Source organism: Oxyura jamaicensis, chromosome 2 (genome assembly GCF_011077185.1).
Source record: "Oxyura jamaicensis isolate SHBP4307 breed ruddy duck chromosome 2, BPBGC_Ojam_1.0, whole genome shotgun sequence".
NCBI classification, from domain to species: domain Eukaryota; kingdom Metazoa; phylum Chordata; class Aves; order Anseriformes; family Anatidae; genus Oxyura; species Oxyura jamaicensis.
The window spans coordinates 34963319-34990542 of record NC_048894.1 but is presented as its reverse complement, the minus strand read 5'-3'; the positions used below and the strand labels follow the sequence as shown (position 1 = coordinate 34990542).

The window sequence follows — 27224 nt, the reverse complement described above, 5'->3', positions numbered from 1 at the left end:
CTTTGCTAACAGAACGACACCAGTGGGAGGCATGAGGAAGTTATTCCCCCTCCTGAGCAGATCCTGAGCAATGTGCTAAACAAAGGACATAAAATCATTTTCAGTCCAGTTTTTCTTTTCCTCCTGCCCCGGTTTCCACCGCAGCATACCTTCAGGCCCATTGCAACAACTTTTTGTATCTACAGTCTTAATTTCTCCTGTTTTTTTTGTCTTTTCCCAGCCTTCTCCTTGCCTGTGCCCCACTCTTCCCAAAGCTGCAAACATTTTTCTTTTTTATTTCTGAGCCCCAAGTGCATCAGTCCTGCAAGCCAGAAAAAGAGCAATTATGCCAGGAAGCTTCAAGCAGGATATTGCTTTCCTCTTCCTCTCAACTACTGCAGCCCAGGAGTCAGAACTGTAAATAGCCTGCTTGCAGCCCAGCCTTGGGTTCCCTTCCTGCCATCCACTGCCTATCATCTTCTCATTATGCTTGCTATTGCCTAAATTCCCCAAATTATTTCATTTCAAGGAAACTTCTCCTTTACAAGGAGTCAAGATAAGTAAACTACTCCTTTAGAACCTCTATTATACCAAAATATTGTGATAGAAAGCTACTATTGGATATGCCTTGGGATAGCAAAGGGATACCTTGCAAATGATTCTGGGCCATGTGATTTCCACACAAAACCCTGTGCGCCTTTAACTTCCAGTTAGATGGGCCCCAAGTCTCAATACTGCAGAAGTCAAACACCTTTCAGGCTCCATCTACACAAGAAACAAGACCCACTGTGCTTGTTGTGGTAGTCAGGTGTCTGGGTAGCAAATCACTGCCCCAGGAGTACAAGTGTTTTATGGTTACAGCAGAGCACCTCAGTAAGCTGCCACGCTCAAATAAAGTCAATGTGACCTCCAATTCAAACACCTTAATTTCAGCAGAATACTGGATGTCCCCTTCATTTGCTGAAGGATACCAAGGCTGAGGTCAGAATGAAGCAAGACAGACATTAAGCAATTAGAAAAGAAAGCCAAACTGTCCAGCCTTTCTCAAGATCTCCAGTACTTCCCTTCCAGCCATCGTGAATCCAGGAAGTTCCCCTTCCAGTTCTTGCTACACTTTCTGCTGCTCCAGAGTAGCCGTATTACACAGGTGGACCACCCCTCCTCCTTTGAGCCTTCTCCTGTATACAAAAACCGCACGGGGATAACAACATTGGTTGAACCCAACCAGCCCGAACTGCCGACTGTGGCCACCACAAAAGGCATTTGCATGGCCACCAGCTTGCACAAGGCCAATGTTCATGCACTGGCTATGTTAGGGCTTAAGCAGAGTTAGGTGATGGCATATTCCCCTGGGAGATGGCTTTTGTAAGCTCAGTCCACTGGTCCTCAATGTTAAACAAATAAGGCAGTTTTGGGTAATAACTGCCTTTCTCCTTTGTGTATCTTCCGCTCCCTCCCAGTCTTGCTACAAAAATTAGGACACCCTTGGTAGGCATCTGTCTTCAAGTAATCTGCTGTTCACCTGGGATGGGTGAGGCTGAACTCTTCACCCACACAGCACATGAAGACCAGCTTTGTCTTCTATCACAAGACAGTGTTGCAGGCCAGCCTTACAAATGGGGAAGCAGAACCCAAAGAGAAACAGAGTTTCAGGGAAGTTTTAGTACCATCAGCTGCAATCCTTTTCAAGGTGTCTTCTCCTTCCCAGTTCAGCTTGTTTTTTCCAGAATTGCAGATCTAACTATGACACTACATTATATATGCTTTGCCTGTGTTTTTGTATTATTATTATTATTATTATTATTATTTTCTGAGGGACACAATATATGGATATGTCTATTATACATGCAAGAGCAGCATGTTTTCTGCAATGCCTCAGGCAGACCAGAATTTACTGCTGACAGCCCAAAGTGCCTAAACTTGGCAGTGGAAGCCTCCTGCATTGGGAACTATATAGACTCAACAGAAAGCTACTAGTGAGTGGCATCTCCGTTTATTCAATCTGCCTGGAAATTGTGAAATTCGTAAGCAAAACATATCCTATCCAAACTGCTGGTGCTATAACTTCCATCTGGATTCCAGCCATCACACTGGCCCAAATACCCTCATGAACAACTTCACATCTGCCCCAGAACTGACTTAGCGAGGAATTCTGTGGAGGATGACTGAGGAAAAACAGAAAGCAGTTTCTCTCTCTTGTGTAAAACAACTCCGCAGAGTTACTGTACGTGCAAGCAAAGCAAATATATGAGTACAAAAAGTAGTCATCACTACTTAGCAAACAGGAACAAGCAGAGCAGCTTCTCTGGCTGGATGTGCCTCTTAAATCCTGGCTAAGAGGGCTGTGATTTCTGTGCCTGACAGCCTAGGCATGGCACCATGGGCACTTCACTACTCTGTCCTTAAGAAGTGGAGCAGTCCAAGTTGTTAGGGTCAAATACAGATGACAAAATGGCCAAAGTGAGCCCGAGGTCTGGTGGGCACCTACCTCGCACAGTGACAGTCCCGTACAAAGAACAGGAGTTCTGGAAATAGAGGAAAAGGGCAGTACTAAGGTCACGTAGACGCAAGCACTGAAGACTGAATTGTTCCCATTTGGATTTTCCCCTAAAAGAGAAGTATGCTATAAAAGCAGCTGAAGCAAACAGAAGAGTTTTTCTTAAAACATAAAAATCTCTTGTTGGAGATATTTTCCAACAATGCAAGGGATTGCTCAGATGTAAAGCATGAACTAGAGGCTCCGATATGTAGAATTTGACCACAAAAAAACAATGTTTCTGAGAAGTCTATTTTTATTTTTCCATTAGGACAATAGGAAATCTGACATGGAAACATCTATTTTTAATATGGGAACAATCTACCACGAGAGGGAGGAATAAAAATAATCTTGCATTGGATGATTATGTGCTTCATTCATTCCAGCTGCATTTAGTTCAAATCTGTGTGCTCAGGACAGCATCAGGTGATAACCTCATGCTCCACGGTGCCACTGTTACACGTCGGATTAGTCAATAACCTCCAAAGAGTCATTTTCCATAAAGCCTCCTAGAAAAAGAGTTTCCCATCAGGTTGTCTACTAGTAAAAGGATCAATCACAAATGAAATGGGGCTTTTCACACTGGGTGTATTGGGATCTTCACGCATGCTAAATAGTAAGGTTGGTAGGAAATGAAAAGCTGAGATAAAATGACTTGTTTAAACTTTGAGATTACTGGCACTGAGCAAAGGAGAACGTGCAACTACAATATTTGTGGTCCACATTCATCTGGACATCAGAGCTCAAGCTTCACTCAAATCATTATGTCTTAAAAAATACCTGATGACTGATGGAGAGAAGGCTGAAATCCAAGCCCTTCTCTCCCATGTGAGTGTCTGAATCACTTACACAAAGAGTCATTTACTTTCTTCCTCTCTGATCCACTGAATATTGAAGGAACTGGCAGTGCATCACTCCAGAATACTCTGTAGCTCGACAATTAAAGCATAAAGAAGAAAACAAACATTTCCTGGCCTGTGTGAATGTCCTAAACCACTCTCTTGGTGGATAAAGAGAAAGAGAAGGTAAGAGAAAATATACCCCTCAACCCCCATCATATTACACCAGGTGCAACAGGAGGTTTATTATATTTGTCCAGTATTGGCATGCAGGTGAGAGAGGCAGAAAGCATCTCCTTTATCAGCCCTGAACAAGCTCACAAGTCAAGCAATAAGTTACTCAGCAGTGTCCAGACCAGCCTGTGCAGATTTGCTTGTGCTCATTAAATCCTCTCCTGAAGAAGACTTGGACACTTCTGGAAGGGAGCTACTGCCACAGGTATATGAAGCAACTGCCTGAGGGGTGCTGAGAGCTAAGTTTTGGATTTAACAGCACACACACCTAAACCAAGAAGACATGTATATGCTAGTGTTCTGTGAATATTGACATTATTTCTGCTCTTTAGAACATAAATATCCAACACAAATATATGGCAGCCAAAATATCAAAGGTGCAAATTGTCAGTTCTCCTGATTTCACTAGTGGTAGCAGTGGTAAAAGACTGACTCTCCAGAAGGTGCTGCTCCTGTAAAGCACCAGTGGTTAGCTGCTTTTAACTCTTCCTGCAATGTGCTAACAACCTTGGGGCATGTCAGTTTAAGCACTTCAGTATCTGGTTCAAGTATGTGGGTTTCCTATGTGGCAATAATTAGATCATACAGAGATTCCCTGCTAAATCAGTAATCAGGGGTTAGACTGCTGTAACCATTGTATGACTAACTGAGTTGGGTTTGGGCTAAAACAAACCGCAAAGAACAAGGGATCCCTGCAGGGTTAGCTGCTGCAGAGCCAGGGCTCTGGCTTGTTTCCTACAACGCAGCTCCATTATAGAAAAGAGCAGTACCTCCATGGAATATATACACACTGTCTTCTCTCTGTGTGCCAGGTGAGTCCAGCTTCTCACACTCCTATGCATCCCCGCATCGACTTCCAGGCCGGGATGCACACTAGCAATTAGCCGGAGCAGACAATTCTTAGTGTTCATTGGTTAAAAGGAAGCATTTTATTACTGCCTTGCTAAAAACAAACCAGTCATGGAGCCTACTCAACAGCACTTGAAAAAGGAGGAAACAAAGCGTCACTGTGGTTCTTGAGGACATGAACCACAGCAGTGGAACAAGCAGCAGATGTGCATTTCAAAGGAATCCTTAAAACTGCCTGCAGGGTTTGCTCTTCAGTCCTATTGACCCGTTTTCCCCGTGGGCTGTGGATAAGGTCTGGCTCCAAACATTACTACAGAATACTAATGTTGCTTCAATTTTGTCAGTAAATTCATTGCATTCAAAGACTCATCCACATGTTTTAATTGCAAAACAATTTGTATCCTTGAGTGCTTCTGTAAACTCATTTTAATGTATCATTTCAATGAAATGGTTTCCAACTTTAAGTGGTTTGAACAGCAAAATATCATTATTTTCATAAGAATTACTGTTTTCAGAAAACTTTTACCTACAGCTGTCCATTAGTACTGCCCCAACAGTGACAGCAGGCAAGTACTGCCACAAATGGAAGGCTTTTGTCTCTCATGGACATGAGTGGTCTTTGGGTCTCCTTTTTCCTATCTTGGTCCACGATACTTAAGTCAATGGGACATTATTCACTCTTTGTTCTGCAGCACTGATTTTAAATAAATGCAAATATCAAAAGAAATTGTGGTAAAATAGGTATTTGATAGACCCTTATTATTTGTATCTGTTTAAACCCACTTAATTTACTGGTATTGCTCAAATACGCTGACCTGGGCCTGCAAAGCAGGAATCACCATTTGCCATATACTACCTAGATCCATTCTAATTTCATTTAATTCAGGTCCTAAAATGAGATAACCACACTGGAAGTTACAAAACACCAATTATGTGTTTTCTCTTTCTACCCAGACAGCACTGCCAGACAAAAAAAAAAAATCTGCAGTGCTGCATTTACTGCAATTTCACAGTAGGATCAGGTGGGGTTTAAATATCCTGTCCGATTGTCTTCCTCTGGCTAACATCAGCCCTCATGTACACAAATTAAGAGGACTGGGGGGCAGGAAACTGCATTTCTCAGTTTAGGCAGAAAGTCGGTTTCACTTCTCACTCCTCTTGTTTTAATATGATACAAAGTTTAGGTTGCAAATTTTACCGAAAATAGTTTAAAATACTAACAGTAACGAGATTGCATCATCAGTCCTTAAAATGACTGTCTTGCTTGATTTTTTTTTAAATAATTCTAAGAAATCTCGCATATCTCTTCAATGAAGAAAGCAATATGGCAAATTTCATGAAACTGTCATTTGGTGTCAAAGGGTCCTCCTGAGTAGTCTGGAACACCCTGGCCTAGAAATGCCAAACAGCAAGAATTACCGGATTTTCAGCATCTTCCTTAGGATGTTGATGGTAACTACTAAAGACTGCACTGTGTCATTCAGGCAGCTAACTATTCCTAATCGCATCAAAATGAAAGCAGCCAATGTTACAATGGATTTGTGTAAGTAAAAGCAATCAGTCTCAAAGCCAATGGTGGAACTGAGGGCATATGAAAGTGTCGATTTAAACTGCTTCAAGGAAGTCAGTTTCAGCAGCATATAAGACAAATCAAATTCAGTCTGTTTAGTCCCAAAAACTTATTTTCCTTTCCTTTCTATCTTGCAGTGCCCACAGACTACTCTGGGGATTGGGACAGTCAGAACTACAGCATGGCATAACTCTGAAATTCTTGGTGTTTACCCCAGGGTGGAGCATCATGCCATGGTTTGTTCCCAGCACAGTAGCTCAGCCTAATTACCAACATCTGAGCACTCCAGAGACTTCACTGAATTTTTAAGTGGAGATTCTCCAAAGAAAAGTCGTTCTGACTTCAGGTTTGGTCTGCTATATCAAAGAAATAGATGGCTTTCCTTGGAATTATGCAGTACACAGCTAGTGGTAAATGTTAAAAGAAAAAAAAATGCCATGACCAATTATTTTACTTAATCTGACAGATGACAAACTGTAAATCTCAATGAAATACACTCTACCACCATCAAAATAAAATCCTTTGTTATTAAAGGTTATGTCACTTACTTGTTTTTCATGTTTTGGTGTCATCTTCAATGTCTTGTATTACAGTAAAAATTGATCTGAAAAACAAAACAGACATCAGCATGCCATTTTAAAGTTACTTAAAAGGTCATTATTGCTTTTGATAGATGCCAGTAAACAGTAGGAAGAGCCACACTCAGGTCTATATATGGCAGAAAATAAATTTGCACCATAACTAAGAATTTGTTCATTAAAATAGTGCCATTTCCATTCCTTTTTGATTCATGACAGGCAGATTCTGTGCTTAGTTGTAGCAGAAGCACTGGCTTAGTCCTTTTCTGGGGCTGCTTGTAACATGTCAGGCCATCACCCAGCGCCCCAGTGCTCATTGTGGCACCGATGCTCTGCACCAAGCTCCCAACAGCTCCACGCATCCAGCGTCCACAGCAGACACCCCTTGGCTTATTCTTTGTGAAAACACTGTGGAGGCAGCACTGCCCATACCCTGCTGGGTCTGCGTGACTACAGCCGAGGTCTGGGAGACACTACAAGGTGGTGCCATCCATGTTAGCTGGGCTGTGGATGCTCCCTCGGGGAATACATGAAGTTGGCAGAATCAAAAAACCTCTCTAAGTCGCTTCTCTGAAACAGAGAAAAGCAGAGAGACAAACCCTTCAGGCAACATTTCACAGCATTTGTGGTTTTAAAACTGCTGTGTGGGGAAAGTACGTAATTAGACCAAATCCAAAAATCCTGTCATTAACTTGCATTTTAAATCCACTCTTTTACTGGAAATCCTGATTAGATCTTAACTACCTCTGCCACTGCACAAAGCAGCCAGTTTGCTCAGGATAGATACTACCGGGAAGATCAAGGCAGATTTATTTAGTGCTGGTTTGCATACACACGGCCTGTGTAAATACAATGGCCACAGGGGAAAGGATTTGCATTTTGCCATTCCTCTTTACCTTTCCCCCATGCCACCCAGTCACCCTCAGGTAACACATCCACTGACCCCCCACAGCTACAGAATTGTGCAATCAGCTTTTAAATGCCAGCTTCCCCTTTCCAGACCAAACACACCCAAAAGCTTCCCTCCTCCTCCTCCCCCTGCACCACCAGAGCACAGCTCCCTGCTGGGAACGCACCGGGCAGGTAAACCTCAACCCAGGCGAGCTGAGCGAAACCTTCATATTGTAAGAGATGAACTTTCAGCTTTCTTATGTAGACAAATGTCTACATGTGAATAGGGGAGATACAGGAGGTTTAGGTTTAGCTGTACAGAACTTGGAAATGCACAAGCTATTGCACCACTATGTATTTAGGTGAAGCCCAACTCAGTACTTCCTCAATGCCTCTTACAAACACACCTAGCTGTCAAAATACAACTCTACCTATGTTAATAAAATACAAAGATATGCACACCTAATTTCCTTACAATGTATTTATTTTTTGAAACAAACACATCTTTGTCAGATTCCTGTAGGCTCAGTTATAACAAAAAAGGGTGTTCTCACTCCAAACGTCCATACGCCAGGCTTCAGAGATGGTGCCACCAGTGCAGCTCCCATCTCCATAAGGATGAGGCCACCATTTTATTTCTGCTCTTTGAATTCTGTAGCTGGAACTTCATGGATAAAAGCACAGGAGACCATACAAAACACTCCCACTAATTGTTTTTGCTCCATGGCTTTACACTTAACTCATCTGTGGGGTGCTGGCAACAGGTTGCCGTCAGTGCCAAACAATGTGATTAAGGGGCCTTCAGGAAGGTAATCAAGTCAGATATTCAGCTATTTGGTGCGGTTAGGTGGCACAAAATAGCTGAACCAGGCCACAAGAATTTGGCTCATCATATATTATTGTTACGAACACAGAGGTATGGCAGGCTTGGAGCTTTCCTTCGGCCTACAGCGCGGAAAGCACTGTGCAGGCCTCAGGCTGCCACCAGAGGAAGGGCTGCTTCTGCCCGTTACCTAAACCAAATAATAAAATAAAATAAAATAAAATAAAATAAAACCTTTTTTTCGGTTCTAAATCCCCCCAAAATGTATTATTTTAAATGGAAATTCATTTTTTTCCAGTTATATATTTTTATTCTGTCAGATTCTGCAGCCTCTTTCTCTTCAGTCTCTTAACTGATTTAAGCAAGTAATTATGCAAACCCAAAATAGCTCATTCCTGACAATGTTAGTAAATAACTGGGCTGAAATAACACATTGGGTTTTGTCTTCTCCTGTCTAATGACCAAGTTACTGGCTGGTGCAGGTTAGAAAGAAGAGTTTAAAGTCCAAACAGCCACTGCAATTCTAAATATTTAATGACTAAAGTTAGCATTTCACCACCAAAAAGCTTCCTAAAATATTTAGAACACATCATTTTTTCATCAAGCGATCTGAAAAACAGAATTAGAGGAAGCAGAAGAATACCGTGGTACGTGGCTGTACATGCAGATACATTGTCTGAGCAGACAAGAACCTACGACAAAGCAAGAAACTGGATGCAAAAGGGAAGAAACTTTCTAAGCCGCTGCACTGCAAATATTATCCTTAGCTAATTTAATAGCAAAGGTTCTCTTGCTTTAGGAAAAGAGACACAAAACCTGATTCACAGCTTTTAAAAATTTGCACATTGGAACAGCAAAATGCATTTACCATTGCACATGCTACAGGCCGAGGCTGTCAGCATAGCAACTTCCACTGGGATTAACCTCATTGCAAGCCCACCAACACTACATTTTTTTAAATTACACTGACTTTAGCAAGTCCAAGATCACCCCAATCACCCTGCAGGCAGTTTAAAACCTACTCAATTAAGTATTTGGTTGTGTAGCAAGACCAGTATTTTAGGACTTCTTTAGCATAAGTAGAAGTTGGTGAAGCAGAACAGTTCAACCGGCTGCTTAAGATGTTTGTCTACAGAAAATCCCTACCCAAAATACCAGTGATGGAGAGAAGTAGCTTTCAAAAGACAAGGAGAAGGTTGCTGGTCTTTTTACTCAAAAAAATTCCACTGGCAGAGAAATGAACCAGTACTGCAAAAAAAAAAGAACCAAAAAAGTCAACGGTAGGTATGGTTTTGATAAGCTGTTCTCTACTGTGACTGGAAAAAGAAATTCACTTTGAGTAAGTTTTTCTTCTGTTTCTGATCTACATTTATTATTATTATTATTATTTTTACTGCTTAGTTTCATAGACTTAATATAACACCTGTTCCTTTCAGTGAGTGCTTTTGACAGCTCTTCATTGCATAACCAAAGAAGCCCCCAGGGAACGGCTTCACAACTGCCAACAACAACAACCCCAAAGCAAGAAGGTTAGGTAGGATGGCTTGCCACAGGAGAAAGGAAAAAAAGAAGACACAACACAAATACCAGGAACAAAACAAAACAATGCCTCAGTGTTTTTCTTAGGGATAATACCTACATACTATTAAGTATTATACTTTATATCTTATATGAGAGTTGCTTTTATATTTTAAAATCTAAATTAAAAGAAACTATATTACTGGGGAATACCCTTTCATCTTCCTCCTCTCAAAGGAGGAAACAACTTCTCGCCCACATTCCCAGAATGGAAGATTAAAACTAAAGCAAAGAGGCCAAAGTACATGACAGAGCCATGAGACCAGCACAAACAAAGCCAAGCAAGGGGCACCTGCTGCTCTCGGCCTCCGAGCTGATTCAGTGTGGGGACCGGTGTCTCCAAGCCGGTACCCGAGCACAACCCTCCCGGCTGCCTCGCTAGCAGCTGTGCTTCGCTGCACTGAGGTTTCACCACCAGCCCATTGCTAGGTAGTGGCACAGGCAGTCCGTTTGTCTGCTCTGGGATCGCTCGGTAAAGGCACATAGCCAGTGTTGATCTTCAGCTCAGGAATTACCCATCCATCCCTCCACTCACCCACCCACCTTTGGTTATCTCTAAAAATACAGCCAAATATCCACCCTCAAGCTTTAGGAGGGAAGAGTGATTTATTTTTAGACCTTGGTCATGACTGAAAGTCCTATCCAATTGCAGGCGAAGTCCTCAGCTGGACTTCCAAGGATGTTCCGTCACTAGTATCAAATGAAACTTGCTTTCAAGGCTTCAGGTGACCGAGAGAGATCACAATTAAATTTCTGAATACATAAAGGTCTTGCTTACCTTAACGCTGATATAAAATGTACTAAGAATTTTAATCTTCAGCCTGTGGGAAGTTCAACTGCACCCATACATGAAATTCCCTATCAGTACGTCACCCATATGGATTTGGAAAATAAACATGCAGGGGATGGGGGGAAGAAAGGGAAAGATGTGAAGAATGGACCTGTAATAATAATAATAATAATAATAATAAAAAGATGCTAGCTCTGGAGAGTTTATCAGTAACTGTAATAAACTGAAATACTTCCATGCTAAAATGTAAGTAGCACTTAGGCTCGGAATAGGATAAGGCAGATTTCTCCTGGGGAATCCAGCATGTGCTGGATTTGCAGAAGACTCAGTCATACAGAAGCATCAGTCATATAGAAGAAGGTCGCTATAGCTGTTTCAGATTAAAGGATAACAAGCAGCAGAAAGCAACATTAACTTGTTTATGGGACAAACATAACAACAGCCATACTGTATTTACTGACTGAAATGTCCTCCTAGTCCAGCAGCAACTTAATGGTGACTTGTACTGGAACCTCAGAAGATAAGAAACTTTTGACTGCTTATTCTCCAGTTTTGAAGAAAATACTCTGAAAACTATATAAAAGTAGTGTACATTAATACATATAAAATACACCGTTTTGTGATGACCGCATCACATAGCCTGGCATTTACAGGATTTCAGTACAAGGTCATCATTATCACAGAACTACTGCTCTCATGGATGGGAATCAGCAACTGACCTCAGAAGTACAAACATTTCTGGAAGAGCAGTGGGCTCCATTTTCAGAGTACGGGTGTGCATCAGTAAAGGACCACGTCGTATCAACTGAAAACCCCAGCCCCGGACTAGCCCTTTGCTCCAGACCGAACTGGACGGTTCGCAGCCAAAGTGCTGCAGAAGTCCAGGGATGCAAGCTGTGGACAGGCAGCAGTGGCTCTGGTCACGGGCTGAAGTTAGCAATCTCAGCACACCTAGCGAGGCAGGCCAGCTGAGGCATGCAAAAACATCATGCCACAGGAAGAGCTACCTTCAGCTTTCAGCACCATCACGTTGGCATTTTTTTAGCTTTTAAGTGTATTACAAGAGGCAGTTGTGCCCACCACCAGCACCCTGTGTTGCAGACAGTGCTCTGCATCTTACTCAAAAGCTGTTCCCCAGGTATTCGGGCTAACCCAGAGTAAGCAGACACCCTCTAGCTCATCTGGTCCAGTTTAATAACTGGGGTCAATCTGACGACATTCAGGTGAGGAGTCGTGAGCTCTCCTCTGCACCAAGTACATAAACAGGAGGGTGAGGACTGTAACCTTGGGTTGTCCAGGTCATGGCACATCCTTCTTCCTTTCATAAACCCTGTGGGTTATCACCCCAGCTGGGGTGTTGCTGGGGTGTTTCACCTTCCTCCTGCAAACCACTGTAAGGGTCTGCTTGTTAGAAGTGAAAAATGTACGAAAAACAAGCATTTTTCAGTTAACTCTGCACAGCGTTCAGATATCTGCAGACTGCTTAGTGATGTCCACAAAATATATATATATATATTAAAAAATTAAGTACCCCTCCAGCAACGTCACTTCATTGCTGAGCAGGACGCAAGGACATCATCTAAAGAGGTTTTAAAAGAACAAGAGCTTTCTGAATCACTAACAGAATTCACAGGCCTTCCCTCCAAACACAACACTATATAGAGACACACTTCCAAAAATCATGCCTTTGTGGCTGTGCTTAAAATTCTGACCTCCAGCTGCCACTGTCAAGATGCTTAGTTAAATGGTCTTCTCCTACAGGATTTTGCTTCATTTGGCTGCAAAATGCTCGTTTACGGCTACCAGGTAGAAGACAACTCCTCTTTAAATACTATGCAGCCATTTTATCCATTGTGCTGCAATCTTCCCAGCAATTAAGACCTGTTTTATCCAGAGAATGAATCTGATCCATTTAAAAAACAAATTATGAAAGGAATTTTTCATTCATTTCAGAGAAACTTGAGAATCAAGTAATTAGCCAAATGTACTAATTTCCCCTTCAACCCTCCACAATAAATACACTACATGGATTACAGTGGCAGGTGTGGGTCACAGATATCCAGTTTCGGTAACATTAGAGAACACTTTGAATTGCGTGAACTTAATAACATATTGCTGGACAGCAGAATGACTCACATGTCAAGTCTCTTTGAAGCTTCTCAGAGCTTAAAGATAAACAAGGAAGAAGTACCAAGAAAAATGTTCACAGTACAAGGAGGCACGGGGTTTCTTCACTCTCCTATTCCTATTAAGAGTCGCTAATTACAGACTTAGCTCACCCAAAGGACTTCACATACATTCTGCAGCTTCAGTGGGTTGCTGATCCCAGAACAAGTATTTGTTTTTCTCCCATTAGAAAATACTGATAAGGCTAACTCTAGCAGATTCAGATTTAGGCAATGACTATGGAGGGGAAATTGTGGGGAAAGACCCTGACAGGACAGTATGTGCCAGTCTTCGTCTTGCTAACTAGCTACTGCTCAGGCTGATGTTTGTCACAACTTCCACAGACTCTCTGGGGCCTGCTCAAAATTCTCCTTCTGTTCAGACTCCTGCGCTCTGCAGGCAGCATATCAAGCTGGTCTGCCACGTCGGCCTACCTTGGCTACTTTTTCCAAATATATGGGAAGTGTGTAATAAGTCGTGCATAATAAAAAGCTTAAACTACACTATATGATTCTGCAGCATGACAGACTGTAGGGTTTGTTGCTGGGGTGTTTTCAGACTGCCAGTAATTGATGAGGCAGTCTGAATGGAAGTGTCAGTGACCTTCAGCAAAAATTCTTAATAAGTATCCTTGCTTTAGGGGACTCTGGAGATCCCTTTTCTACAAAAAATTAAGAAAACTAAAAAAAAAAAATAAGAAAAACTGGTTTTGGAAGCAGCAGCAACCTTGGCAATCTGGCAAGCGAAATCATCTTTCAGCTCTAGCCATATTCAACATGGAAAATACTGGATAGGCTCTAGACTTTTTAACAATACCTGATACAAACAGGGCATACCACATGCAGTAGAGCCACCTTTGAAAACAAAGGGAAAGAAAAAAGTAATTTCCAAGCTACAATCACTTACTGAGATGGTACCTGAGTATTTTCCAAGTCGAAGTTCTGTTCAGTTGCAGAAACAAGTAAAGATAGTCATGCCGTGCACATACGAGCTATATGCACATCTCGTTAGATACACCAATGAGAACTAATAATATAAAATAACCACCACAGATAGCTAAGCCAACCCTTGTTATTTTTATAGGACGCCAGCTACAAACAACATACCAAACAGCTGTTGCTTTTACAAGCTTGATTATAACACCAAAAAGAAAGGATTTGCAAATAGCTACTGAAGTATCAGGACTCCAGAACAGTGATTAAAATCCTGTCTCGTAAGATCTTAAATGCTGCTTCTGGAAAAGGGTCTCTGTTCAGAGAATGTATGTTTTGCTTCCTTCCAGAACTTCATGTTTCTTACAGGTATTAAATATTTGATTTCAGCAAAGCAAATTAAACGACCCTAAAAATATCGTCTTCCCCAAGGTATCTCTCTTTTATAACTAAGTTTTACTTACCACAGGAAAGATGGGTTGATAGAAGCTTTACTGCTGAATAAGCACAGCAGAAGTCAGCAAACGCAACGAAGGCTTATTGCAACATTTCTTTTTGTCTCATAAATGCAAATGCTGACATCACCTGACCCTTTCTTTCCTGACTCACTCCCTCTAACATTTTGAATCTCACGTGTCAGAAATCTCGCATTTTTGCTTATTTCAAACGTTTTTAATTTATCATATGATTTTTCTCTGCTGTCAAGCTCTCTGCTGCTTAAATTGCTGATAGATATCACAACGTGTCTTATGTTGGCTTTCTTCCTGCTGGGGATTTCCTTATTCTAACAAAACCGTTACTTTTGTGAAGCACAACCTGGTCACATATAGGAAGTGGCGGTGCTTGCTCTTGTCCCTAGAGAAGAAAGTGAAGCACAAGTGACAGTCTTGGTTGCAACCACAGAATAAAAACTACCAGTCTAATCATGTGCATCTGGCGAGATGGACGTGTGGCAGAGCACAGATACAGTCAAAAATAAAACTGTCAGTTAAGTAATTATGCCCCAAGACAAATCAATCCTCAACAGTCTCCATAACTGCAGCTCAAAGCAGCAGGGAAGATACATACTCAGCCAATATAGCAAGTTCACCACGCATTTTGATCATGTCTGTTCAAACTGCTGTGTTTCTTAGGTCTTTAAGTTCACCAAGCCCATAAGAGATCATTACAATGATCCAGCTGGATGTCCTACATGTGACCAGACATGGGGACAACTCACTCACACTCTCTTTCACTGCAGAGCTCATAAGATGGCCTATCACTACTGCAAAAACTTAGTCGTGTTGCATCTGTTGTTGCACTAGTTTGTCAGCTAGATTTACTAACACTTAAATTAACCATTTAATAACACATCGACAGTGAACTCAGCTGGACAGCTTGCTCGTTGAGCAGGCTTTGTTCTCTTTCTCTAATTCTGCTAGCCTGTTGCAGCATGAAAACAATATTTTGGAAGCAAATAGCTTTTACATAATTTTACTCATTACTAAAGCAGGCAGTTCTGATGAACAAACAGCATTTGGCAGGAGGAGCTATTCATGAGAATACCCAAGAAAAACGTTCAGACTGAAAATCGGCGATTCACCCATTACCACTGGATTTTCTGCTTTTCATTTGTTTTGTGCCTAGTGAATGTTAAGATGTCATTTGGGGTACATTCACCTAGGTTGCAGTTCTTACCACTGTTGCACCACAACCTCACAAGGTTGGCATGAGTCCCTGGCCAACAACAGCATAAGAAGAAGTCTTCTAGTATGGAAAACTCCTTTCAGAAGCTAAGAGAGAACAGTAGGAGACGTGACAAACACAAATAACATCATTGTCACACCCATCCAGCTGTGTGATCAGTCCTGTTTGCATATATGGCTAGATTTCCCTCTGTGGATGCAAGAGAGTCTCTTTAACTGGAACAACAGAGTTAACTTTTTTAATCACACCTTTAGTTAAACAAGCTATAGCCTGGGTTGTGCATTTGGACATATCTGAAGTCCTAGTTTGCGGTCTTACAGTCAAATCCTCAGTAAGCGTCTGTCCGGTGGCTGCTAGGAGTTGCCAACACCCATGAGCTCCTCCACAGTTCTGCTGCCCCAAAAAAAGGTGAGGATGCTGTGGGGACGGCAACTTTCAGCTCGGGGTTAAACACACATCTTGAAACCGAACAGCAACCAAAGCAACACATCTACAGGAAAGGTCCAAAACGTACAGCAGCAGCCACACATCTGCTGTAGATGGAAAACAGTAGAGGAATCCTCTTTGGAGGATCCTAACCCATCACCACCAGCAACTTTCCTGAAGAACTGATGCAATCAGGCTGCTATGGCCAACAGCCATAGAAATAAGAGCACTCCTCAGAATTAAACTTTGCTAAAAATCTGGTATCAGATCAGATATCAGATACACTGAACCCACCAATCATTTTCCACATTGCCTGCAGAGTCACAGTTCAGATGGTTAGGACAAGCCATTCAGCACCCAGGGTTAGCACTACGGAAGCTCTAGTGATCCTCGGTTGGTCAAAATAATTCTGCCATGTTCAGAAACATGCTAGTGGTCGTCACTGTCATCATCTAAGAACATTGGCAAGACAGTGCTGTAAGCAGAAGCAGGGTCTTTTATGAGAAGTTAGAAATATACTTGGAGAAAAAGAACAAATAAATAAACTCTCAGTTTCATAGTCAGTTAAGTTGCTGGGATTGTAAATGCCAACGCTGCATTTCTTCCAAGCAGATTTGTTAGTTGAATAAATAATATTTAACCCAAAAAGCTTGCCTTGGATAAGGAGTTTCCTGGCTCTGAAGAGCCTGGAGAACGTGGAAGAATCAATTTTGAAAAAAAACCATTGCTTTTACCCATATGCTATAGCATAATATATTAACATCATTTTTCAAACCTTGCATTTGAATGCAAATATGTAATGGCAAAAAGGAAGAAGATATCTCTCTGCTGACTGGAATTTGAAGACTTTAGACTTTCCTAAAGACAGCTCACGGTACTGCAAATACTCCTTTCAGTTACACTGCGCTACCTACACTGCTTGGTGCACTTACTGAAGGGTAGAGCTTTACTGAAAAGGTCAAAATGCTTCATTTGAAAGAAGATCTGAGCTACTAGCACCAACTTGCCAGGGTATGCATTAAATCCCTGTGATTTAGCTATGAAAAATTCACTGAAAATACCTTCTCTGGGAGACAATCTTGCATCCCTACTTCAAGATGTTAGCTTGGACTGCATACTAAGGGTAGGCGCCCTCTTCCTTGCCAGCAGGCCAAAGAGATCTTCCTTCCAAATCCACCTGTGTTTACCAGTGAAATAGCAGTCAGGAGGTTAGTCAGAAGGCTTAGTTTCTGCGCAAGCATTTGTGTGTCAAGCAGTTCTCTATTAAATCCCCCAAGGCAGCATTTTGGCTATAAAACCCCAGGTTCTTGGATCTTACTGCCCCAAACCACTGCCACAGTCTGGGAGGTGGAGGGACCATGTAAGCCAACCTGGTTGCCTTGCCCAGCATCTTCATGGCAGCCCCCACCTGTACAGATGGGAGACAAGGGGCTTCGATCTTACCCCGAATTTCCCCTCCTTGCTGTGCACCAGCCCTGCTGATTCAGCCCCACATAGCTACACAGCGACCAGTCCTCACAGTGACCCACCAAACGTAAGGAAGCCGTAAATTCTCAGCGAGCAGACCGACCTGTGTCACAGTCATCAAATGCAGGCCTCGTTATTTCACGCCTGAAGACACGTGAGGGCACTTTGGGCTGTGCTTGTCCACACCACGAGAGACGAGGCTGTTACCTTTGGCTGTTCTCAGCGCCAGTATGATCGCAGTGACACCGCGCACTGACGCGACTATTTATATGTGTGAATGCCCAGTATGCCACAGGCTCTGGTATTATCAGAATGCTCCACAGCACACAAGGCCCACAGCTACGTATTTCTGAGCTACTTCCCTGTAAACAAACCCTAGCACACAACTTATAACCTTGCTTTTGAATGCCTCATGAGTAGAATTTAATTTCTTCTGGGAAGAAGCACACTGCTCCTGGGAAAACAAAGCCTTCCCCTCTAGGAAGACAGCTGAAGATCTCATCAAACGGGTACCAAAGTCATGACTAACCCAAACCCACATGGTCCCATTATACAATTAAAATGGCAAGGCTATTAGAGTGCCCCGAGTTACAACCCCGTGACTGATGCAGCAAGGTAGGCCAGCAGCTAGGCCCCCGGGGAAAGGAGGGGCAGGAACATGGACTCCAAGAGCCCGCTGACAGGAAGGTCAGGGTGTGCGGCTCCTCCTCGGCTCGGCACTAAAATGGAGGCTTTGTTACGCGAAGGAGAAAAGCACCTGTTCTGCTCTGAAGTACAAAATACCTCCGAGTGAGCGTGCCCTCCGAGACAACTCTCCGGCAGAGAAGGGAGAGGAAGGAGTAATTTTCTTAAGCCACAAAACCTTTAAATACCAGGGAACAGAAATTTCTTCATACCACTCGGCACAAAAAGTCAATGCCGAAAGTAAACTGCATTCTCTTTCTAAATACAACAGTTACTGTAACAAAATCATTCTTGGTTTATTTGTTCTTAAACAAATGAAACTCCTCAACTTGCACCCTGCCAAAGCACTCTGTGGCAATCCATCATGTCAGTCACAAATACTGCTTTCACAAAGACGCTGGAGGAAAAGAAATGCCTTTCAAAGTGATCGAGCCCTTCCTCATGGGCAAGACCCACAGGGTCATGCTGAGGAAAGGTCTGTGCAAGGTTCAGGTCTAACGACGAATGTACCTCTCATCTGGGGCACATCCTGAGGGAGACATCTGAAATAACCTGTGTTGAAGTGCCAGCGAGACAGAAAACCCTGCCAGCCTACAGACACCTACCTGCACAACACCAACCCCAAGACAGGCCTGTTCAAAGACAGGCTTTTGGTAGAAACCAACAAGCAAGAACATAGGATCGACATTATTTACACAACCATCCCCCAAGCAGTGAAGAAGCACGTAGAGCTGGAAGCAAGCACAGAGCCAGCAGAGGTTGGCAGACAGAGCACAGGCTACTGGCTGCTTTAGCACACACTCTGTGGAGAACATGACCAGTGAAGGCCAAGAGGAAATTGCTTTCTGAGACCAGAAATCCTTCTTTGGGACCAGAAACCCTTCAGGCACTTAAGGTTTCTGTGAAGACTTACCACTAATTAGACCTCAAGAAGAGAAATACCATTCTGAAGTTCTCTAAGTTGAATGAGAATCACCTAAGTAACATGGTGGGAAGTGCAGGAAGTGCAGGACCATTTGCAATCTTTTTCTTGCATTATGTTCTCTTAAGTCTCCCAACAATCCCCCTGTCCTGCAGAAACCCAGATAAGTAGGATTCAGATACCTAACCATAAGCATTCAGTGTCTTTGTGGTTGCTCACTCGGTACTGTACTTACTCTTCAGCTGCTGCCCAAGAAAAGGTGGACCAGCTGCTGGCCAAGTGTCACAACACCAGCCTCATACAGACATCTGGGTCCCCCCAGACAGCCCTCAAATGGCCCCTGTCACCTGTGTCAAGACAATGTAATGCCACCCTTACACACTGCAGCCTCTCCCACCACTAGGCTTGGTCTCTGTGCTTGGACTGTTGCAGGTGGTTTTGGCTCTGCAGTCTCTCTGCAGTCCCTCCTCTTGTTCTTCCCCTCACACAGGGGCTTGACTTCAAAAGCCCAAAGAGCTGCTGACCATGGCTGTGAATATGTTGGAGCTTCTGCTGAGGAGCAGAGCGTGGTGACAGCCTTCTTGCTCAAGTGCTGTGACCACTCATGCAGACACTACTGAGATGACAAGCTTTTTATTTTTGCTTCCCTGTTTCCCAATGTCTCTCTGTATGCAAATCATGAATGTTTCATAACCATATAAATTAATCAAGGGGGTGGTGTTTTTTTTTTTTTTTTCAGGCTGGGGAAAGCTCATTACAAGCATTTCTATTCTTAAACACTGTGCAGATTTAGCAAGTAATGTTACAAATACACAGGCCTGGTGCCAAATACCATGCATCCTACTTGTACATGTAGTCCTCTTTAACTACGTTTTTGTTTGTTTGTTTTTAAGAACAGGCAAATATAGCATGATTTGCTGCTCTACCCCAAGTTATTCTGCCAACAAGTCAGAAAATTCCTAGAGGACACAAAGCTGTGCTTTCCTCTTAGTATTTTTAGTAACAGAAAAACAAAACAAGTTGCTGAGTTAGTTTCTTCAGATAATAAAAAGATACAAAATGTCTAACAAGCGGAAAAAATAATCACAATATCCTAAATTAACCAGATCCTGCATTTATCTGGTTACAAAAAACAAAAGCCTATGCATACGACACACCACATGCATGGAAGTAAGATCCATGTGATACATTGCAGAGGCATGATGCACTGCATTTGTCACCTTTCCTATCCTACCTATCAACTCCCAGCAGGCAAGGAAAGCTTCCTCCAGCAGTCCGTGCTGTGGAGCAGATGCTCACTGCCTTCTTTGGGATTGACTTCAAAAAATAACAGAGCAAAACATCATCACCACCAAAAAAAAAAAAAAAAGAAAAAAAAGAAGAAAAACACACACAATGCCAGAGAAGTGTTTCCTTCTTTTGTATGAATAAATTATAAAACCAAATGATAAAAGCAAAGGTTTCAGTTGCCTGAAATTACGGTAATGGGGAAAAGTACTGAACAAAAAATGACTGAAACAGGGCTGCAAGCATGATTCAGCTCTTCACTGTCAAAAGTGCCCAACTTTTATACCAATGCTCTTGACAGGAGTGTTTCATTACCCAGGATCAGAGGAATAGCAAAATAACAGGTGAAGCAAGCATATGGGCAGGTACAGTCCTCGGGTGAGACGGAGTGCTGCTCTGTGCAGGGGGAATAAGCAGCAGGGGAAAGGAGAGAAGCAGCAAGGAGTGCTGCAGGGTTGCTCAGCTAGGAATGGGATGCAGGAAACTTCAAAGCAGCACCTGCCATGACCCTCTCTAGGTAGGAAAAGCTGTTTTGTTAGAATGTCACATGCAGCAGCAGCAGCATGAGCTCTGTAAAAGTGTCTAAGAACGTCGCCTTTGCCCTTACTATGATCTGGTCCTCACCCACACAGTGCTACTACCTTACTCCATGTCACCGGTCCCCACTGTATGGTGACAGTTCTCCAAGAGCATTTCCATCACGTTTTTATCAGCTGATGATTCAATGCTCCATCCCTTCCCGTGCCTGAGAATCACTCCGCTTGACCCAACCACCAAGAGGTTTTTGCTCTATACCGCACATTGCTTCAGAAGGGAGACCCCCGAGCACTCGGCCTGCAGCTGAGCACCGCTCTGCTCGTGTCAGACCCCAGCACTGCCTGTGTGCTGCAAGTGGATGTACAGAGCTGCGTACAGGTGCTGCCTTGGGAAGAGCTGCTCTCGTTAGCTAACGTGGAAACGCACAACTGAAAACAACTTCTAAGTGTATGGAGGGTCAAAGGGAGAGGCCTTGAAGAGTAAGGGCAATGTTTACCCAGCTCTGCCTGCAAGGCAGGGAACGAGGGAAAAACAGAAACCTGAAGGGCTGCTGAGATGGGATCCAGCAACGTTTCACCAAACACTATAGTGGTTATGCTGCAGCTTTCTACCAGGCTAACTCTGACTGACTTAAGCATAAGCACATCTTTAAAGAGAAAAAGAAAAATGCAGCATGCAAATCAATTCCTGTCTTACGGAACTGTAGGAATTATTGCGGCAGGTCCTGTTGCAAAACAGCTGATTTTAGGAAGGAGTATCTGCTAGCTGGCAAATACTGTTTTTTCAGTGGTGAAGAGCCATTAATCATTAATTCCAGCAGCTCAGCAGATAACTGCAGTTAAGCCATATATACAGACATAAATGAAACAGGAACTAGGACACCCATGTAATTTATAATGGATTTTCCACTTGCATGAACATTTGGAGGTATTTCACTAAACAAATATTTTTTTTGTCTATGTTTAAAGCCTGTTGTTTATTTATTTCATAAATTCATTGGGACAGATGACAGCCTGTTTGCCTGTGTCTGTGCAGCTTCTACCACAGGGCACAAGTAAATGAATAAGGCTTCTAGGTGCTACCCTCTTCTAATTACACTATAGCATTGGAGAGATTATGTTGTTAGTGCTTTAGTAATAATATTTGCAGAACATATTTCTGCTTTAAAAAAAGGGGAAAATATTTTATTTCTGCATAAATAATTTGGAATCATAACAGTCTATAATAGAGCACACATACACTACAAGCCCTTAGAAGTATGTTCATACAAGTATGGTACACCGATATAAGATCTTCAAATTGAAATTCATGAAAGATAAATCCTGCTTAGGCTCAAAATAAAATATCCATGATAAACAACATGCTTCTGGATTTCAAATCATAAATATAACTCTCATCTTCTACACCTAGAAGACATCTGTATTTCAGTTTTTCTGCGGGACGGCGTGCTCAGCTTGAGTCACTCAGGCTTTTCCTGCATTATCTTTAGTTTCAGTTTCCCCCCGTAGGTATAGATAGGAAGAACGAACGTCCTCTCTACTCCATCGAGTTCCTGTCAATCTGACACACAGACTGGAAACACAAACCCAGGCCGCTGCTCCCCTCCTGCGATGCCCGAGGAAGCCCCCACGAGCGACGCAGCGTTGCACCACGCAAGGTGTGGGGCACGACTCATGGGTGACCAGCGGCGTGGCCGTGGGCCAGGCAGGGATCCTGTGCACGGGCCAGACCCTAACCCTCCGTGGTGCCATTCTGTGCTCCGTGTGCCATCAGAATTTGGCAACTGTCACAGTCCAGAAGTGGCACACACCTGAGGGGGCTGTGAGGATGCCGGGCCAGGTTGGCGGGTGCGGGACAAGAAGCGGGGAGGCAGCCACCCATCCCTCCATGCCTCCACCCACGGGTCACCGTGCTCAGCTCCAGCACCCGGCCGAGGCAGAAGCCAGCAGCACGAAGGCTGCTGTTGGCACCTCCTTCCTTTTACAGGTTTTATGTTGTTTTAAACATATCGCCACCAGCTCGCTTCCGACGTTCCCCCAGATCCTTTAGGCGGCACACGACTAGGAGTAAAATAAGGCCGTCTCCGGATTAACAGAAAGATAAATACGATGCATTAAAAATACATTATAATTATAACGCGTTAATACATATAAATACATTATAAATTTATATATAACACACGTAATTATGTGCATAGAGTATATATGCTACACACCTGCACCCACCTCACTTCGGGGCGCAACGAGCCCCCCGCCAGCAAGCCGCACCCCCGAAGGACCCCGCCGGCCCCCCTCGGCAACGCACCCTGGGTCTGTCTGCCGGTCTGTCGGTCTGTCCGTCCCTCCGTCCGTCTGTCTGCCAGTCCCTCCGTCCGTCTGTCCGTGTCTCCCCCTGCACAGCCACCGGAGCCGGAGCCGCCCCTAGGCCGGGCGGTGCCTCGCACGTCAGCGGCACCGGGAGGGCCCGCCCGGCCCCCGGCCATGTCCCTGTCCCTTGTCCTTGTCCCCGCCCGCCCGCCGCCGTCACCTGGGGCCCGTCCCCTCGGCAGGAGGCAGGGACGGGGACACCCGCCCCGAAAATGAGCGGAAAAGGGTAAAATCGGGACTGCCGGGGAGCTCCCTGCGCAGGCGTGGCCAGAGGGCCTGCGGGAGCTGCGGCGTGGGGCTGCGGAGGAGCTCGTAGGGAAAGGTGGGCTGGGGGTCTTTGGGGATTAAAAGTAATAGTAATTAGGGCCGATAAACCCAATTATATATACACATATATATATATATTTTTTTGAGGAGGAATGAAATCTCTCCTGAATGTTTATTCCGTCAGGAAATCAAAATACCAGTAATTTATTTTTGGTTTTAACATCTTCGAGAGCGAGATGTTACCATTTGAAGAGCCGCTTTTTTTTTTTTTTTTTTAATATTTCTTATTTTTTAGTGATTGATATTGTGTGAAATATTGGAGGTGGGCCTGGAAACAGCGCTGTGACTTCGTGCCACGTCTCTTCCATAGCCCATCCTTGGGTAGTGCAGTCGGGCTTCTAAAAAGTAGCTTAAGGGAGTTCAGTTTGGCTTCTAAAAACTGCCCGAATGAGCCTAGGGAAGTTGTTTCCCTGTGAGAATGTTGGTGTGTCTTGCCACTAATGATAAACACATCTTTTCATTTTTTTCCCCAGGTCCTCCACCCACTAACGCAGGGAAGGCCGGAGCGCCTCGTGCCCTTGGGGCTCCCGGCTGTGTTTCCCGACGTGCGCCGGGCGAGCAGATTTGCAGGCAGCATCTTCCCTGTGAATCGGCAGCCCTGGAAAACGCTCCCGGGTGCTGGAGCAGCGCTGTGCACCCCTGGCCTATGCCAATTTCCAGGGACGTCTGGAGACTTAGCATGGCTCAGGAGCCAGTCCCAATGGACAACTTCTTTGGACCTCTGTTCTGGAGCAGAACCAAGATTACCGAAATGGACAGGGACAGTGTCAGAGCAGCTGCCCTCCATTACCAGAGAATAGCTCTGCTCACGTACAGTTTACTGCTACAAAGGGAAGCAAAACCAAAGTACAAAGCGGGCCTTTGAGCCCCGTTCCACGCAGACTTAACTTGTAGTCCGGCTTCACGTGTGAGGACCCAGCTAACTGTATTGTCTCTGGGAGCTCTCTTCATTTTTGCAGACATTTATTCAGAGTAGATGTGTGTATATTACATTTTTTTGCTTTAAGTGAATGGAATTGCTTGAAGCAGCAGAAGCTTGTCAGGAGGAATTCTCTGAATGAATAGGCCAGGAAAGTAAAGCTAAGGTTCTTCCTGTGTGCTGAAATTGTTTTACGAGTAGTAAATAAAAGCACCTTAGGTAATATACACTAATTAGAGTGGAAGGAAAGGTATTACTTTTCTGTTACAGCAAGTAGTAAGGGTTTCTGCTTCTGAAGTGATGAAATACTCTTTTCTTACCTACGTCCTGTTAAAGAATTGCCAAAGAATCTGAGCAACTTCTCTGATTTTTAAAAGGGAGTAGTGATTTGAATATATGTTTACTTCATTCCTAAATATTGAAAAATGTAGAATATTGTCTTAGTCTTTTTACATAATCTATAATCTGATTTTTCCCATAAGATATGAAAATATGAAACACGTTCTGGGATTAAAAAATCTATATATGTTAATTTGTCTTGCAGCAGAATACCCCCCGATTTTCATCGGATAAGAGCCATTATGTAAAACAGTACAAAAACGTGTAGAGATCAATATGAACAACAACTTATTTATAATGACAAAGTACAGAGAGTACCAGGAGTGTTAGATAAAGGTGTCTGTATCGACCTTTTTGTTCTGAAATATTTGTCACTTTTGGTTCAACAATGATGGTAGTGGAAACCTACTGTAGGCCTATACGGGGCTACAAGTGGCTACTGGTATCTGTGCTGTAAAGTTATTTACAGCCAGTTTTTGTGATAGGATGGTGAAAGTACCAAGGCTGGCCATCAGATTTTGTTGCTGGTACTTACTGCCAGGCAGTGTTCTGAGCAACCGTTTTGGTTCCGAAAAATGATTGACAAAGACCAGATAGAAAAGACAGAAGTGAAAAAGGAACACTGAGGCTAGCTGGCGATTAAATAGCTTTCTACAGGATTGCTAGTACAAACTAGTTTTCAGAAGGCAAGTTCCTGTTCTACTTTAACATAATAAAGATGATTATCAATGAGATTTATAAATCCCTCTGTTATTTCAATACATGTGCGAAATAATGCTGCCTCTAAGCCACACAATTTTGCTAGCAAAAAATCCCAATTAGGTACAATCACATTTAGCAAACAGAAGATGCACAAGCAAGTGTTCTTAATGAAAAAGGGAAAAAATAATTATGATAGGGAACACGTCTCTTTCAGAGTTCTGTTCAAGCTTCCAAACTGTTTGTTTATACCATTTCAGTGATCAATTCCTTTTTAAGGCTTTTTGTTGTTGTTGTGTCCCATTTCAGTGTCATATTGCATTACCTCTTTCCATAAGGGTATGGTGTGCAGATATTTTCCAGGAAAGAAGGGAGATTGGAAAACATCAGATCTTACCAAGATGACTGTCTGTGGTGAGCAGCAGAGCATGCATATAAAAGGACCAGCTGCTGATCATCACAGTGTCCACATTTTGTGGTTCTGAAGTGGAAGGTCTGTCCAAGACCTTGATTAATTTCTTCAGAGAAGTGTGTTCTTTTGTGGCGGGACCTACTTAATTTATTTTATGGCTTAATTTGGTCGATACACCCACTTGTCACGCACAGAAAATTTTCCTAATCTCAGTCATCTGCACTGAAATTTCCTATTTTATGTCCTGTTCTCTACTTGTTCATGGATGACTGGGGCCACATGCTCCAACTCCTTTCCATTCTTCCTCTTGCCAGCAAAACAGGCTCTTGGTTTGCAATGAGCTGTGTAATGCTGTCTGGTGAGAGATCCAGAGGGACCCGTTGGATATTGCTCAGAGCATCTATGACTGTGCTACTGCGAGGGGAAACAGCTACCAATTCAACAAGCAAAATTTGGGATAATTGCAGCTGCTAAATAAAATATTTACAGAAAATAACCTATTAGTGTAAAATATAGCATCCTAGGAAAACATCAGGAAAGCCAGAAAACAGGAGGAAAAATAGAAAATAAAAATAAAAAAATAATTTAAAAAAAGACCAAAAGGACTGGGAAAAGAGAATATATATACTGAGTAAATTGATAGAAATGAGAGATAAATGGAGTCTTATAAAACGGGTGTAAACAAGGGAAAGCGATGACTTGGGCTAGTGCTGCTGCCCATTTCGAATTTGCACAGAGGAAATAACGGTACGCTGTCTGTGAAGTTCTCATGCTATTTTTGTCCAGCTCTTTTCACACCAGTGGCGTTGTGCCATGACATGATGTTCAAGAATGCATTTCCACCAAGGTTTTTCTAACAGTTTCCCAGGGATGCAGCTCTGGTGCTGGTGTGAACGGTGGAGGCTTGCTGCTGACATTATCTAACCCGCTGATCGGAGGGGATTTCTCTGCCTACACCTCCAGCTTCTTCTTAATGCTGTAATAAACCAGTTCCAGTTACTGAAGCATAAGATGTTTTCTCCCTGCTTCAGACAAACAAGGGGGACTTGATTCTACAATAGCTCTTAAAATTTGCACCAAAATAAAGTACTACCCTGCTATCGTGACATCAGTTCAACTTATTTCAGATTAAAACTGTGACACCCATTGCCTAGAAAGGGCAAACCTAAGTGTGCATCTATGTTAGTTAGCATTTTATTTCAGTTCTGTTACGGTTTTGAAGCAAATTGGGTTGACCTCCTCTCCTCCTCTTTGCCCTGTTTGGTGGAGCATCCCCAGGACACACGGAGGAAACGTTTCACCTGAAACGTAGCAGGAAGCTGAGCTCCAGCCACAAATGGAGTGCCCTGGAAACACAAACCCGCCAGAGCAAGCCGTGTGGAGGCTGG

The 27224-nt window shown here is 43.2% G+C and overlaps 1 protein-coding gene and 1 long non-coding RNA gene across 2 annotated transcripts in view; one reads left to right on the top strand and one right to left on the bottom strand.

Moving 5' to 3' along the window:
- The window catches only part of SNX10 (sorting nexin 10), a 39276-nt gene extending 15944 nt beyond the window's left edge, over positions 1-23332 (bottom strand). Inside the window, exons 1-2 of the mRNA XM_035318152.1 lie at positions 23079-23332; positions 6556-6611 (exon numbers count right to left, since the gene is read on the bottom strand). Of these exons, the coding sequence (XP_035174043.1) occupies positions 6556-6579 (24 nt within the window). The 5' untranslated portion in view covers positions 6580-6611; positions 23079-23332. The remainder of the gene's footprint in view (positions 1-6555; positions 6612-23078) is intronic.
- Positions 23333-24349: 1017 nt separating this feature from the next.
- LOC118162149 lies at positions 24350-26304 on the top strand. The gene is made up of 2 exons (XR_004748316.1): positions 24350-25119; positions 25280-26304. It is a non-coding gene; the product is annotated as an uncharacterized LOC118162149 (long non-coding RNA).
- Positions 26305-27224: the final 920 nt, after the last annotated feature.